At 46.1% G+C, this 16,158-nt stretch overlaps 1 protein-coding gene across 6 annotated transcripts; it reads right to left on the reverse strand.

The window, feature by feature from the left end:
• Positions 1-286: 286 nt before the first annotated feature.
• Positions 287-11,655, reverse strand: LOC102019060 (intercellular adhesion molecule 5-like). Of its 6 annotated transcripts, XM_013503155.1 has the most exons (10): positions 11,492-11,655; positions 11,188-11,355; positions 10,925-10,966; positions 6,362-6,437; positions 4,503-4,769; positions 3,264-3,584; positions 2,748-3,026; positions 2,045-2,314; positions 1,016-1,258; positions 287-823 (listed from the first exon to the last, which is right to left on the reverse strand). In XM_013503155.1, the coding sequence occupies exons 4-10, from the start codon at positions 6,414-6,416 to the stop codon at positions 600-602; spliced, it is 1,659 nt and encodes a 552-aa protein (XP_013358609.1). In that variant the 5' UTR covers positions 6,417-6,437; positions 10,925-10,966; positions 11,188-11,355; positions 11,492-11,655; the 3' UTR covers positions 287-599. The 6 variants fall into 6 exon arrangements, with proteins under 6 accessions (XP_013358609.1, XP_013358610.1, XP_013358606.1 ...); XM_013503156.1 differs by lacking the exon at positions 11,188-11,355 and having other exon boundaries at positions 10,925-10,981; XM_013503152.1 differs by having other exon boundaries at positions 10,925-11,355.
• Between the last annotated feature and the right edge of the window lie 4,503 nt (positions 11,656-16,158).

Raw genomic sequence — 16,158 nt, forward strand, 5'->3', positions numbered from 1 at the left:
CATGTCCCTGGACTAAGAAATTAGTTACCATTTAGTCATCAGGAAACCATGAGAAATGAACTGTATTCCTAAAATATTTCCAATTTTTTTTTTGTCTTTTTCAGACAGCGTTTTACCATGCAGTTCAGGCTGGCCTTGAATTCACTTTGTAGCCCAGATTGGCCTTGAACTTGCAAGGATCCTCCTGCCTCAGCCTCCCAAGTGCTGGGATTGCAGGCGTGCACCACCACGGCTCTGATTCTCTCTTTAGTCTGATGTTTAAGAAAAAGAGCAGTGGGAATGAAGAGGCAATTGCAAGATTTTTTTTTAATCTAAGAACAAACTAAGCACATATCAAGGAGAAAAAGGCCCTCTCCCTAGTGGGCCTAAAACTCCTACCGACTGGAATAAACTCAGGAAAACGTGTGCCCGGGTTGGACACACAGGACAAGGGAACCTGAGCAGCAGAACACGAAGTGGAGCACAGTTTCACAGTGTTTCTTCCTTTTTTTTTTTTTTTCTGTTCCTTTTTCCTTGGTCTACTCTTTCCTCCTTGGGAAATCCCAATAGTACAAATCTCTTTCACCCAGAGACCTGTTTCTCGACAAAAATCATGCGAGTCACACATTTCTGCCTGTTGAACACCATACTGTTTTTTCTCCACTTGTTGAACACCCAACTGGCTTTTCTTCACTTTGTCGTGTCCTTCCCGCTGGCACGGCGGTTCCGTCTTCTTTTGTTTTGCAGGGCCGAAAGTGAAAATACAGCGCTGCTGTGTTTATGCCCAGCACAAGGAAGATGACACCAAGGAGGAAGATGGTAGAGCTGCTTTGTTCACGGCGTCCTGGCCGAAACAGAGAAGACGGAGAAATTGGGGCTGGGAGGGTTGAAGACAAGAGGATCACCCCACCTCAGCCCACCAAGCCCGGTTCTCAGTCTCCCCTTCCCCAGCCCAGGAAAACCTTTCTTTCCAGGATTTTATCAAACCCCTGGTGGCTTTCTATCCCAAGCCCAGCAACAGGACAGCCGCAGTCACCTTGAACAATAACAGCAATGTCTTTGCGGACAGAGCCCAGCCGGTTAGTGGCTGTGCAGCGATAGATTCCAGTGTGGTTCTGGGTGGCCTTTTGCGGCACTTCGAGGTCAATGCTAATCCCATTCCAGATGCACACTAACGTTGGAGCCGGGTTTCCCTCTGGGACGCAAGCAAGCATCTGCTCCTTTCCTTCTACCCATGTCTGATTGCGAGGGCAACCAGATTCTTCTAACCTTGGCTTGTCTGCAAAAAAAGCACACCCCAAAGAAGCCAGCTCATTGTGTGCCCTGCCCTCTCCCGACCTCCCTGCTCAGCCCCCTCTCCTTCCAGACCCCAAATGCTACTTCCCTAACACATTTCTGTTTGTTTTCTGTTTTTGTTTTTGTTTTTGGTACCGGGACCCAAACTCAGGACCTTGTGCTTGCCAGGCAGGCACTGTGTTGCTGAGCTCCACCCCCGACCCACAAATTTCTTTCCAGGGGAAAGACTATCAGTTTCTTGCTCTAAAGCAACTCCCCTTTCTTCTATTCGGGCAGGAGTCTGAGACGAAACCTGGGGCATTTTTATGCATTGGGACTAAATGGTAAAACACTGCTGACGGTGGGGCCCTCGAGGCCCCGCTTCCTGTCTTAGCCTCTCAGTGGGAAAGGAGCTGGGAAGGGGCAAACTCAGAAATGAGGATTTTTCCCACATTTCAAAATATAAATTTTGATATGGAATTTTTGGGCATTTCCCTCCTTGGTGTCAGCTCCGCTATCCCTTTTTACGCTGCCTTCAGCCGTGCGCCCTCCACCAATGCTGTCTGGCTGCCGTAGCCACTGTCCTTTCTAGCCTGTTTCCCTCAGCTTCCTCTTCACTCACTTTCCCGGGGCAAAGCAAGCGTGGAGAGCTCCATTTGATTTTCTCCTGTGATTTTACTGCTGTTACTGCTGAAAAAAATGTGGCAACTCTAATAACGAAACTACTGGCCAGGATCTCTGGAAATAGAAAGATAATCCTTTTCACAAGGAAGATCAGGCCGCTACTCACACAAAACATGGAGCTGAAGCACAGCAGTTTTAACCAGTCGTTGACCTTGCACTTCTAAAGAGGCCTCACAGGAGAAATTTCGGCCGTCATCATCCTCTTTGGCAGTAAACAGAAGCCGGGCAGGTTCCCCAGGGGCAGGGAGATCTGGGGCCCCTTGAAGCCGAAGAGTAGGAGTAGGTGACGTTAATATATGCCCCGAGCAGGTGACATTAACATCTGTCCCTGCCAGAGGGTATGATTCTTCTATCTGTAGGACTGGTGGAGGGAAACCTATTAAAAAAAAAAGAAGGAAAGAAAACCAGACACATTTTTCAAAGGCGGCAGCAACTTCTATACTCTTGCTGCTGGCGTTCTCCCTTGGGTAGGCAGACAAAACAGAAAGGACTCTGATACCCATACTGCTTCCGCAAAGCCCGAAGGGAAGGGACAATGAAGCGGTTTGGGAATCTGAGCGCTTCTATTTCAACAAATGCAGCGTGCACACATCTGCTATGCCTCTGCTACAGGAAAGCAGGGTATCTCCTCCTTGCAGCATGGCTTTAGCACACGGGGTGAAAATCAGCGAGAACTGCTGCTGTAACACAGCCTGCCTGCACTTACCAGAAGAAGAGGGAACGTGTGCCTGGACAGGTCACCAGCCCATGACGTGTAAGTTTTCAACAGCAGAGAACCCACGCGGGGAGGGAAAAGGCAGCTCACTTACTGTAGACGTGCACTGGCCGCCTTGTTTCCTGTTCCACTGGACCCAGAGAAACGAAGCATGACAGCTCCTGGGCACCAGTCTCCGTGGCCCGAACAGTGGCGTTGGCCCACGCCGTGTCTCCCTTCCAGGAGAGGAAGGGGTGCAGCTCCTGGTCTCCCAGGAACATGTGGAATACAGCTTCTTTGGCTGGAAACACCCTCGCCACCTCACAGCTCACAGGCTCTGTCGTCCCAACTTCCAGAACCAAAGAGACCCAGATCAGGGGTCTCTGAACGAATTCTGCCAAGAAATTAGGAAAAGGAAAATAAAAAGGAGAAAAGCCATGCTAAATTGTGTCATGTAGGGAGGGAACGGTGCTAAATGGTTTTTCTTTTTCACAATGAGTTAAAATAGAACTAGAGTCTCATTACCCTCATAACCTCACCCTACACCCCATGGGAACGTGGTCCCAAAGGCCACGGCAAAATGAACAAAATGAGCCCCAGGATTCCTTCCCTGCTTGGACTCTTGACTCACCAAAGATCCGGAGTACCTTGATGGCTGAGCTGCCGCGAAAGAGCCCTCCACCTTGTGAATTCAAATCTAGCTCTGCACTGCAGGAGAAATTGCACCTGTCATTCTCCCTGTGGGCCGTGATACTGATGGTAACCTCAGCGTTTTGAGAGGCCAAAGCCAAGCTCACAAAGTTCTTTCTATACAGCTCTTGGTTACCCTGGAAAAGGGTAAGTGTGAGGTGCTCTAGCGGTGCCACACGGGGCACGAGGCACCTCACTGTAAAGGCTTCATCCATGGCTACCCAGTCCGGCTGCAGCTCCAGGATCACCTGCTCGGGCGGCTCTTTAAGACAAAAGGCAGGGCTTGATGACAGAGGGCTACTCACCTCTCCAGGAAGGTGACCGCTACCCACGAGCCATCTTCCTGCCAGCCTTTTGCCTCTTCTGCCCAGCAAAGGTGGTGAGGGCCATAGTCAGGAAATGTGACAGTCGAGGGAGGTCCTTTGTTTTAACTGTTGCTGCCATTCTGGAGAATTCTATTTTCTATCAGAGGTGCTTCAGAGGCATGACCAGGCTCCTCAGCACCACACAAAACCTCCATCTGGAGACCTCTGCCCACGCAGATCCCACTGACTCTTTTTTTTGGGGGGGTTGGAGGGGGGGTTCTTTTTTCCAGTACCAGGAATCGAACTCATGACCTTGTGCTTGCCAGGTAGGCGCTGTGCTGCTGAGCTAAATCCCCAGCCCCCTGACTCTTAACGGCTATAACTTTGCCAACGCTAATTTCCCCCTGAAAGATCCTCCTCACCGGCACCGACAATTCAAAGCCGATCCATTCTGCAGAAGGGCAGCTCAGGAGCCTTCTTTTTCATAGACTTTGCTAATTATCCCAGTTTGAAAAGACTCTCCTTTGTCCAGTCCCTATTCATGCTAAGACCTCGGAGCAAATAAGTCAGCAGTAGTTTTAACTTTTTTTTCTTTTTTTTGACAAGTTAGAAGTTAACACTATTAGCATCTGCGTCCTGTATTCGAGAATATTCTCAAGCAGAGATGTCCGGGTACCCTCTGCAGTCTACTAACAATATAAACCCCAGAAAGGAACGGAAGGAACTGGCTCTGGAATCCCAGATAGTAGGACAAAATCTTTATTAAGAGCCCCAGGTCTCTCCCCTAAGAGAAATCCCTAATTCTTCCCTAAATAAATATGGGCATAATCCTGTCTCCCGCCCCTCCCATCTCCCCAGCCCTCCGGCCCACTCACGATACACAGTGACGTCAAGGCTTGTGTCCTTTTGGACCCCCGAACAAGAAAAGAAGCACTGCAGGACACAGTTCTCGGTGACATCCTCCAGGAGAAATGCCTTCCACTGGCGCCCTTTGTCCACCTGGGTTTTCTTTAAGAAGGTGTCGATGCCACTGGGCCCGGGGTCCGGGCAGGTGGTGCTGCAGTTGACCACCAGAGACTGTCCAAAGCCCACGAGGGCCTGACTGGGCCAGACAGAAACCTCAAATAGCTCCTCTGTGGCCCCTGGAAGGAACACAGGTGCCAGAGACCCTGGTGAGGACCACGAGACCCAGACAAAATACAGAGTCCGTTCTACGTAATTCTAGCTGAGAGACTAGGGGAAGGTTCAGGGAACTGGGAAAGAGAAGACCCTTAGGAAACCAGTGAGAACCCCGATTCTACCACTGTTCCTTCCATCCACCTTCTCCCTTCAGATCTGAATCAATGTTGTTAAAATCATGCCCAGGAAACCCCTCTCCTCGTAACCTCTCAGAATTCCTGGCAAGTCCTCAGGTTTGGCTACTGGGGACACACATAGGATCAGCAGACCCCTGAGCCAAAAAGCTTTACTTCTGCCTTGAAGCAGTGTTGCCTCTCAAATTATAGCTAAGGACTGCCTCCATGAGAATCACCTGGAATGTTTATAAAACTGCAGATTCCAACTCCATCTCAGACTGGGTAGCTACAAATTTGTAAAGATGGGGCCTGGAAACACGGCAGAGCACACAACAAGCCTTCTGGGGACTTTCCTACAGCCCTGACCCCCCATAACCACTGGCTGTGATTACTCATTTCCCGTGGAATTTTCCGCTTCTTCCACTTTGCTCCAATGCTGAGATGCCTGTAAGTTTAGTCTGTGTTATGCTTTGAGTCTTAAACGCCACCCAGAGGCCTGTATGTGAAGAGGGCTTGGTCCACAGCCTGTGGCTATACTGAGAGGGGTAGAACCTTTAGGAGTTAGGGGTTGGGGAAAGCAATTAGCTCACTGGGAGCATGCTATAGGGGATACTGGGACGCCATCCCCACTCTTCCTGCCTCTTCTGGTCACCATGAAGTAAGGAGATTTGCGCTATCACAACTCCTGTCCCGACGTTCTGCCTCACCACAGCCCCTCAAACAATGTAGAAACCATGGACTAAAGCATCCAAAACCACGAGCCCGAGGAACCCTCTCCCCTTTTAAGTTGCTTTCCCTAGGTATTTTGTCCCAGCGGGCCAAAGCTAACCCCGTCCTTTAGAGAAATCTCATGTTCTATAGGAGACATCAAATAGGTTTTAGACACCTGATGTAGGTGAACTGCACAGTCTCCTGAAGTCTTACCTACAGGTCTCCTGCAGCCAGCCCACGTCCACCAAGCCCTGCATCTACCAAGCGCAAGTCCCCTCGGGGAATGTACAACTCTCACTGCAGTGTTACCGGCTGAGGCTTTGGAGTCCTTTCCTTGCCACTGGAAACGCATTCCCTGCACCTGAGCTACCGGCCCTGCTCTAGCTCCCACTGTGGCTCATCATGTGACAAAAAGTGGTAACAAAGTAAAAATATTCTTGAGAAGAAAAAAGAGGAGACAGCTTCCGGACACCAGAGAGCCAAGAGGAAAAGGCATATTTTCTAAGGAGAGTTGTCGCTGAGGATTTATTAATTTGGGTTCTCCCAGTTATAAGCCAAAGGCATCTAAGGGTTCTGTGTCCTGTGAACCAATATATAGAAATCTCTCCCCAAGGGTCTGGATGAACTAATACCAGTGTCACCCTCCTCAGGAGTTCCCATCCCTGTCTTCCCCGACCCACCGCCTGTGTTCCAGCACATATTAAAGAAACTTTCCTGAATAGCCTCACCTGGGCAAGAAGTCAAGGCCAGCAGGGCCCAGACACCAAACAGAAGCACTGCCATTCTTCAGAGAAAGGCCGAAAGCTGGAGAAAAAAGAAATCAACAGTCGTGTTGGAGAAAGTGGCGGGGGGAAAGGACGTAGAAAAGTCTTTCCTTGTATTGTTAGGTCAGCCCCTTTCCTAACACCTTATTAGTCTGGAGAAACTGCAGCAAGAACATCAGCGGGGTGGGTCGGCAGGGTGGGTGCGCTAAAAGTACTTCTTGCCGCTACTCATCTAAGTTTGGCTATGCATACAAGAAAAAGACCGGGCACATACGAAAAACAACGAAGGGATGTTTGAGTAGTAAGAGTCCTAAATGAGTCTATATTGTACCTGTCCTTTTATTAGATAACATCCCTCTATTAGATTGAACCAACAGAAGGGTGTCAGCGTGGGAATGTGAAAAATGGGCTTTAGCGAGATAACATTTGGCAGTATTCACCTGACACTGTGCAGCGGAAAGTGAATCTAGAGAACATGGTCACTAAAGTTCTGTTCTCTGAGGTAAGGCAGAAATGTTTAATCAGGCCTCTCTCTTCAGGACCACTGGAAATAACCCTCAGAACAATTCGTTTCTTTCTAATATGCCTCCATATTCACCAAGCAAACCTTGGATTACTACTTTGTTTTGTTTTGGTTGTTTTGGGTACCAGGACTTGAATTCAGGACTTTGTGCTTGCCAGGCAGCTGCTCTGGCTGACTTAAAAGCATCTACTTTTCTGTTCACCACCAATCTACTCCTTGCTTCCTTTCAAAGGCCTATTAAAGCTGGGAACGACAATGCACACCTATAATCCCAGCACTCCAGCAGGCTGAGGCAGGAGGATCGCAAATTTAAGTCCAGCCTGTGCAACTCAGTGATATCCTGTCTCAAAATTAATAATTTTTAAAAAGATCTGGGAATGTAGTTCAGTGTGAAGGCCCTGGATTCAATTCCCACTGCTGAAAAAAAAGGGGGAAAAAACATTCAAGGTAATTTCTTCTACGAAAATTTTCTTTTTTGTTGTGATGTTGCTAAGCATTAAACTTTACTCTCTAATTTTGTACATGAATTTTCTTTCTTTTTTTTTTTTTTTTTTTTGGTACCAGGACTCAAACTCTGGACCTTGTGCTTGCCAGGCAGGCGCTTATACCACTGAGCTATATCCCCGGCCCTGTACATGAATTTTCAAACACTGGGTCTTGTGCAGGTCTATCCTACTTCTGTGCTAGTCTGGAAAGTTTTTGGTCCTTTTTATACATGCATAAGATAATAGGATTATCAAGATTTATACTTCTAAGTGAATGTTACATTTCAAAATAAGCACTTTAAGTGGCTTTGACCTTATTCTAGAGATGACCATTATGCACAACTTCTTTGGAAGTTATTTAAAACTGGTTTTCAAGCTATGTAAGAAAGAAAACTGTCTTTATAAAATTTTCTTTCTTTTGTATGGGGTGCGGTACTGGAGAATGAGCCCAGGGCCTCACACGTCAGGCAAGTATTCTACCACTAAACTGCATCCCAAGTTCTTCTTTTTCTTTTTTCTTTTTTTTCTTTCTTTTTGCGACAGGGTCTCACTAGGTTGCCCAGGCTGGATTTGAACTTGCAAGTTTCCTGAATCAGCCTCCCAACTAGACGGGATTACAAGCATTCACTGCCATGCCTAGCTAAATTATCCTATTACTCTCTGAACAAAAGTATTATTCAGTCACCTTATTTGCCAAATTTAGCTCTGAGTCACATCCCTTTCCTAGGAAATCTGTTATCATTGCAAATATTTAACATACCCAGACTCTGAAGGAAATTTCAAACCAGGAGTGTTAACTAACAACTCTTGGAAAAAGTACAGAAGCCCAAAGTGGGACTGCTTCCATTCGTGCATTCTTTCTGCAGTGTTTTTTTTTGCAAACGATTATTGTGCGGCTACAATGTGACAAACTTTCTGAAAGGTGTAGAAGGTGGCTTTGTGCTGTGATATATGAATCCTGGAAATTCTATGGGGAAAAAAAGAAAATAATACTCTGTGATAAGTGTTAAAATGGGGGAAGGGGAAGATAAGTGAGGGTTAAATGAGTTCATTCCAAGTCATGTATATCAATAAAATAACAATGTTCTAAATGTTTTTTTCAAGCACTACGTAAGATTTAGAAAATATCACTTGTTCATATCTACTATTGCTACTACTACTATTATTATTATTATTATTATTATTATTATTATTATTTTGTCTTTTTGAAACAGGGTCTCACTGTGCAAGGCTGGTCTTGAGCTCACTTTGTAACCCAGGCTGGCCTCAAACTCACAACTATTCCCTGCCTCAGCCTCCTGAGAGCTGGGGTTACAGGTGTATGCCACCATGCCCAGCATTAATATTATTTTGGAAGTGGCATGAAAGGGCAAAAGAAAATGGCTTTCCTACTACCAAAGTATATATTTAACATTCATTTAGCTGGTGTGTGTGTGTGTGTGTGTGTGTGTGTGTGTGTGTGTTTATAGGGGACTGTCTTGTGGAGCATTTTTTGGTTTTGGTGTGGTTTTCTTGATGCTGGGGATTGAACCTAGGTATGTGTGCATGCTAGGCAAGCACTCTGCCGCTGAGCTATATCCCCAGTCTATGCTGTATAATATTTTTAAAATATTAATCATGTAAATTTGCACATTATACAATGCAAATTAACTTGAAACCTATTCAGTAACCCTTTCTCAATCTTATCTTACCTAATAATTTTGCAATGGCAAGTAGAAACACTAAAACAACACGCAGGCATATTTATTTATATCAATGGGCACTGATCAGAATCTCTTCCAAGATATCAGGACCCAATCTCTGGTGGTCTGGGGCTTTTATACAATGCCCAAGCAGGAGGTACAAAGAAGGTAGTTCTTTTTGTTTTTGTCCCCCAACCCCCGCCCCGGTACCGGGAGTCAAACTCACGACCTTGCACTTGCCAGGCAGGCGCTGTGCCGCTGAGCTGAATCCCCAGCCCCAAAACAAGGTAGTTCTGATTAGCTAGCAGGGTGAGATCATCAGCTACAAGGGTAGATTAGTGATCATCAGTTTATGAAGGTTGGTACAATGGTACAATCAGGCATCCTGCGTGTTTGATTACATTCTCATAGTTACAGGGATAAGAAAGTAATTACAAAGTCATGAAGGAGTTACAGAGCTAGGCAGTTTCAAAAGAACAAAGTTTTAAAAGAATAGTTTTTCTTGTACAGTCTTTCCCTTTCAATTTCTAACATTTAGTAAACATACTGTATTCTAGAAGATGAACTATATGCCTTACTTTCACTATCTCATACTAATCCTATGATTATCCTTAATTTTACAGATGAGAAGATAGAGCCTAAGAGAGATAAACTAACTTGCCTCTGACCATACAACTAAAAGACAAAGACAAGGCCTGGTGTGATGGTACATGCTTGTAATCCTAGAACTCTGGGAAGCAAAGGCAGGAGGATAATTTCCAGCTCTGGGCAGTTTAGTGACTCTCAAAATTTAAAAAGGAAAAAATTTTTTAAAGGACAGAGAAACACCAGGCATGGTGGCACACAGGCCGGTAATCCCAGCACTCAGGAGGCTGAGGTAGGAGGATCATTGCAAGTTCAAGCACAGCCTAGGTGGAAAAGTAAGCTCAAGGCCAGCCTGAACTGCATAGTGAGACGCTGTCTCAGAAAGATAAATAAATAAATAAATAAATAAATAAAATAAAGGGCAGGGAAGACCCGGGCATGGTGGCCCATGCCTGTGATCCCAGCATTTGGGAGGCTGAGGCAGGAGGATCCTTCTGAGCTCAAGGCCAGCCTCAGCTACAAAGTCAGTTCAAGGCCAGCCTGAAGTGCATAGTGAAACCCTGTCTCAAAAAGACAAAACAAATAAATAAATAAATAAATAAATAAATAAATAAAATAAAGGGCAGGGGATGTAGCTTAGTGTGAAGGTCCTGTTCAATCCTCAGTACTGGGGGGAAAAAGAGGTGAAGCCATGATGCAAACCTACGCATTTATCATTTTTTTTCTGAAACTCTGAGACTCCCTGGCCTCAAACTCGCTATGCAGCACAGGTTGCCATTGAATTCATGGTGATCCTCCTGCTTCAGCCTCCCAAGTGTGCAAACCTAGGCATTCTGACCACAGAATGTCCTTCACTGCTGCTGCACTCTCCATGAATCCAGACTACTTATACTACGATGGGCCACACGGGCGCAGACAACTCCCCAGAGGTTAATCTGAGACCTCTTATTAATCTCTCTTTGCTTGCTGATATTACCTTCAACAAACTTGACCTTGGTGTGAATTTATCTTATGTCTGCGTTGTCTATCTTTTACTCTCAGTCTTAGCTGAAACCAAGATTTCCCATCTCTGATCACTATAAACCAAGGGGTTGGTTTTTCCTTGTAGTTGCTATGAGTACATACCCATGCCCGCAATAGGTGTAAGACCTTAGGCGGCGGCAGCGGGTGGGGTGGGTGGAAGTTCTTTCTGTTTACATACTATATACTGACACCCTGCCCCACACCTATCCGCTATCCCCATAGCCCTCACCTTCCGCCCTTGCAGTGGCAGGTTATGATAGGATTCTGAAACCTGAAATTTTACTTTCTGTTAAGGACAAAGAAAGTAGCATCCAGTCATTGGTGTCTCTCTTGTGCGAAGAACTCGCCTGTCGCCTGGATGCCGGACCCAAGGCCAACTCTTGCCAGGGAAGCTGCTTCCGTCTAGCTGGGAGAGGCGGGTATACACACGCGGTGACGAGGGCTTTTAAAGGAGGACGCTATTTAAAACATAAAAATAAGGGCCGTGGATACAGCTCAGCGGCAGAGTCTGTCTGGCAAGCGCAAAGCCCTTGAGTTCGATTCCTAAAAGTATGTAGCGCCCGGCATGCTGGCGCACGCTTATAATCCCAGCACGTGGGAGGATGAGGCAGGAGGATTCCCGAGTTCACGGTCAGCCTGGGCTACATAGGAAGACCCTGTCTTAAAAAAAAAAAAAAAAAGTGTAAAAACTCTAGCCAGTGCCCCTCTGGGTTTCCAGTTCGCTCAGATTTGACGGGAAAGCCAGGCTAGAAATCGCCACGAACCCAAGCAAACCAAACAGACCCTAAATTCTCACTGAGCAAGAGCTGCCTGCCTGTCCCTCCTCGCCGGGCCGCTCCTCGTGTCTCTCGACAGCACGCCAGCCGACTCCGCCTAGTCCGCAACCTTCCAGCGGTTCTCCCGCGCCCGCCACGTGCTCTGACCGTTTGGCCTGCGCCGCCAGGCGGGGGCGCTCCCGCTAGGAGAGTCTTCCTTATCTTCCTAGAAACTCATGACGTCTCGGCAACATCTCAGCAGGGTTGGCTGTGACTAGCGGGGCGAGCAGAAAGGTAAAATAACAGCCGGGTTAAGCGGGGAAATTAAACGTAGGAGAGCCTGTGTTCTACGTGACAGAGAGAGAGTATTTGACTCAAGGTAATCATTACTAATTAAGACAAAGTAAAAATAAAAATAAAATGGTTTCTTTTGCAGGGAATAATGGCTCTAGAAAGAAAATAAGAAGTTGTCCTCCCCTACATATTTTTGTCTCGTGGTTCTGCCTGAATGCCATGACGTGGGGCGGGGCGCAGGCGCTGTGCGCGCAGCCGCGTTCTCACCCTGGGCAGAGAGTGTTGTAAGGGTTGTGAGGCTGGTTGTTTTTTTCCTCCCCCGTCTGTCAAATTCCTCCCGGACCCGACGTGTGGATGCAGGCCTGTAATCTCAGTACTTTGGGAGGCTGAGGCACGAGGATTGCAAGTTGGAGCCCAGGCTGGACAATGTAGCAACTTACCGAGACCTGGTCCCCAAATATAAAAAGAGCTGAAGATGTAAACTCAGTGTGCAGCCCCGGGACAGGACATTGATTTGGCCGGGCTCTGGCAGTGCTTGGAAAGAGTCCCTTTTGTGCGTCCCTACACGCACCCGGCCTCTGTACCCCGCACTGCGCGCCAGTATTGGCTTTTTTGTTGTGGTTTGTTTTTGTTTTTTTTCCCTCCGGTACCGGGAATTGAACTCACGACCTTGCGCTTGCCAGGCAGGCGCTGTGCCGCTGAGCTAAATCCCCAGTCCCAACGCCAGTATTGGTTTGGACCAGCCTTCCCTTCCTCGCTTTCCCGCCAGCCGTTCCCGCGCTCCTGCTCACCCGCACCCTGCCCCGGAGTTCGGGCTGAGCCTCGGTGCAGTGACATTTGAATATCTGCCACGCTTCCTCTGCCCCTCTCCCTCGCAAGAGGTGTGTATCCTCTTGTGTGTATCCACTGTCTCATTTACCATAACTCCCCTGGGGGAGGCGCCACTGCTATTCCCTTTTATGGATAAGAGGACAGACCTGAAGAGGCTTTACTATTGTGTACATGGGGATGTCGGGCAGACTTATTAATGGTATTGGCCGTCTTGGTGTCCAGTGCAAGTTCTTTTTTTGTTGGTTTTTTTTTTTTTTTTTTTTTCCGGTACCGGGAATCGAACTCACGAACTTGTGCTTGCCAGGCAGGCGCTGTGCCACTGAGCTAAATTCCCAGCCCCTAGTGTAAGTTCTAAACACTGTATTTCTTGCCCTGCAATGACCGCCTCTAGGCTATGAATGATGCTTTTTCTTTCAATTCTCCCCTTCTATGGGGAACTCATTATGTTGCCCAAGTTAACTCCAAATTCCTGGCCTTTAAGAGACCCTCCTGACTCAGCTTCCTGAGAGCTGGAGCTACAGGCCCTTGTCACCACGACCCACCTGAGTGGTTATCCTTAGGCTATCTTTGTTGGTTGGCTTTCTTGTGTGGTGGTTTTATCATTGCTTTGACTCTGTTTATACTGACAATTTGAGGAGAAAAGTTAGGGTAAGTATCCAGTAGTGCTCTGGCCATACTCAAGCTAGCCCTTCTCTTCAAAACTGTGTATGTAATGATGTCACACTGGCCACATGAAAACAGCCCCAATGGGAGGTGTTTATATCACTGAAATTGTCAAAGATTACAAATCAAGGTTTTGTTTCCTTTTGAGAATTGACTGTGAAGCATGTACTAGAACGCCAATGTATATGTCTATTTATTCATTGTTTCCTTTCTATACTATGTGCTTTCTTGTTTGTTGTTGTGTCCTCAGCATCTAGAACAGGGCCTACAGAGCATGCACTGACATATTTAGGAATTGAATGACCAGAGCCTGTGACCGAACACCTTGGTTTTCTTTGTGGAAGGGCAACTCATGACTCTTTTAAAGATCTTAGCTTTGTGACGCCAACCTCCCATCAACTCTTCTGTGCTAATTCTGCCTCTCCCTTATCCAAGTGTAGTCAAAATGACAATTTGGGTTTGTCCAGAGACCACCACCTCTTCTGGCCAAGAAGGCTGCCTGTGCTCTGCCCTAGTGTCCCCTGTCAGAGGAGAATAGAGCAAGAAAGCTTGTCAGAGACAGCCCTCCGCTCATGCCAGCCTCGGACTGCTCTGGAGGGCAGTGAGGAGAAAGCTTGTTACCAGTTCTCCAGAAAAGGTGGATCTTCGCTTACCTCTTCATAGTTTCCAGTAACTACCATTGCAGAAGTTGTTCTTGACAGGTTTTGGAGATTTCTGAAAATTTTTAATTTGCAAGTTTTTATTTTCTCTTCAAGGCAATATTTTAAGAATTATTCATATATGTCACAATGTGTTGTTTACATTTTAAATGTGGGCAGTTGACTGTTGGTCTATCTCAATACAGCTGGGTTTTTTTTGTTTTTTTGTTTTGTTTTGTTTTTGGTTTGGTTGGTTTTTTGAGACACGGTCTCACTATGTAGTTCAGGCTGGCCTTGAACTCACTATGTAGCCCAGGCTAGCCTCAAAATCATGGTGGTCCTCCTGCCTCAGCCTCCCGAGTGCTGAGATTATAGGCATGCACCACCACACCTGGCTATCTATCACATCTAAGCCTAGTTCATAAGATATTTTATAGTAATCCCTTCAAGCAATTCCCATTTCTCATTTGTGGCTTTGAATGGTTTTATTTATTTATTTGTTTGTTTGTTTTGCTTTGTTTTGTTTTGTTTTGTTTTGTTTTCCGGTACCGGGAATTGAACTCATGATGTTGCGCTTGCAAGGCAGGCGCTGTGCCACTGAGCTAAATCCCCAGGCCCTTATTTATAATAAACATCTTTTCAAATTGCCACAAATTTAATTTTAATTTTTGTTGTGTTTTGTTTTTGAGACAGAGTCCCACTACAAAGTTCAGACTGACCTTGAACTCACTATGTAGCCCAGACTGGCCTTGAACTCATAGCAGTCCTCTTGCCTCAGCACCCTGAGTGCTGGGATTATAAGTATGTGCCACCATGCCTGGCTTTTCTTTTCTTTTTTCTTTTTTTGTGGTGCTAGGGATGAAATCTAGGAACTCTCAGCTGCTAGGCAAGAGTTCTGCCCCTGGGCTATACCCACAGCCACTTAAAATGTCATTTTTAAATTTTGTCAGATACACTATTTTTATTTTTTCTGATTCCTCAGTGGCATATCAGCCATAGCTTTCATTTTTTAATGAAAAAGTTAAACTTCAAGACCTTTAAGACTATTAAAATAACCTCACCTAATAGAAATAGCTGTCTCATGTTTTCAAAAAAATAGTTTTTAGGTGGTTGCAGTAACATATGCCTGTAATCGCAGCTACTCAGGAGGCTGTGCTGGGAGCCTGGCTGTGAGGCCAGCCTGAACAAGGCTGGTCCAGCAAGGCCCTGTCTCAAAATTTTAAAAAAATTTTAAAGAAGTTTGGGGATTTAGCTCAGTGGTAAATGATTCCCTAGCATGTGTGGGCCTTTGGTTTCAATCCCCATTATCATACACCCAAAAATAGTTTTTTAAAAGTTCTTATAATTTATAAACTGGTCACTCAGTTAATTTTGGCAAATAGGCCTGCTATGGCTGACCCATTTTTTTATGGGCGAAGTATTTCCTAGGGAAGTAGAAAGATTGTTCCTTCAAATGGATAACTGCTCTGGCAAAGGCGTTCACAGCTGGGAGGCTGGGTTGGAGAAGCAGCTAGTTGCAACCTGACAAAAACAGAAATCCCAGCTAGACAGTCTTTTCCTTTTGAAGATATATCTCACCTTTTTTTTTTTTTTTTTTTTGAGACAGGGTCTTGCTATGTAGTTCAGGCTGGCCTTGAAATCACTATATAGCCCTGGCTGGCCCGGTACTCATGGCGATCCCTCCCCTACCTCAGCCTCCCAAGTGCTGGGATTACAGGTGTGCGCCACTACAGCCAGTTTACATCTTAATTTTGACTGGTTTTCTTGGTGGCTGGCCTTCCCAAATCTTCCACTTCCTTGATCCCTCAAGACTTTTACCTGTTCTCTTCTTCTGGAGCTGTTAACTCTCTCTCTCTTTTTGTTTTTTTTTTTGCTGTTAACCATCTCTGTTTGTTTGTTTGTTTTTCTTCCGGTACCAGGGATCGAACTCACAACCTTGCGCTTGCCAGGCAGGTGCTTTGCTGCTGAGCTAAATCCCCAACCCCTTTGCTGTTAACTATCTCAATGGTCATTTGTTTGTAGATGCTGAATATTTCACCAGGGCACCTTAACCAGAATTAGAAGAACAGATAGATTAAGAGATAAAGTCAGCTGTTAGTACTAAGTGAATCAACCTTGGGCAGGCCCATTGGCAACAAGGTGCAGATAAGGCCTAGACAAAGGAAATAAAGAAGAAAAAAAAAAAAATCCAGGAATCTAGGTGGGAGGTCACCAATTAATTAGTCCAAGACACTGAGAGGCTAGCACTCCAGGATTTGGAGCCGGGCATTGTGCCACATGCT

Source organism: Chinchilla lanigera, unplaced genomic scaffold (assembly GCF_000276665.1).
Source record: "Chinchilla lanigera isolate Chin_1 unplaced genomic scaffold, ChiLan1.0 scaffold00077, whole genome shotgun sequence".
Classification (NCBI taxonomy): Eukaryota; Metazoa; Chordata; class Mammalia; order Rodentia; family Chinchillidae; genus Chinchilla; species Chinchilla lanigera.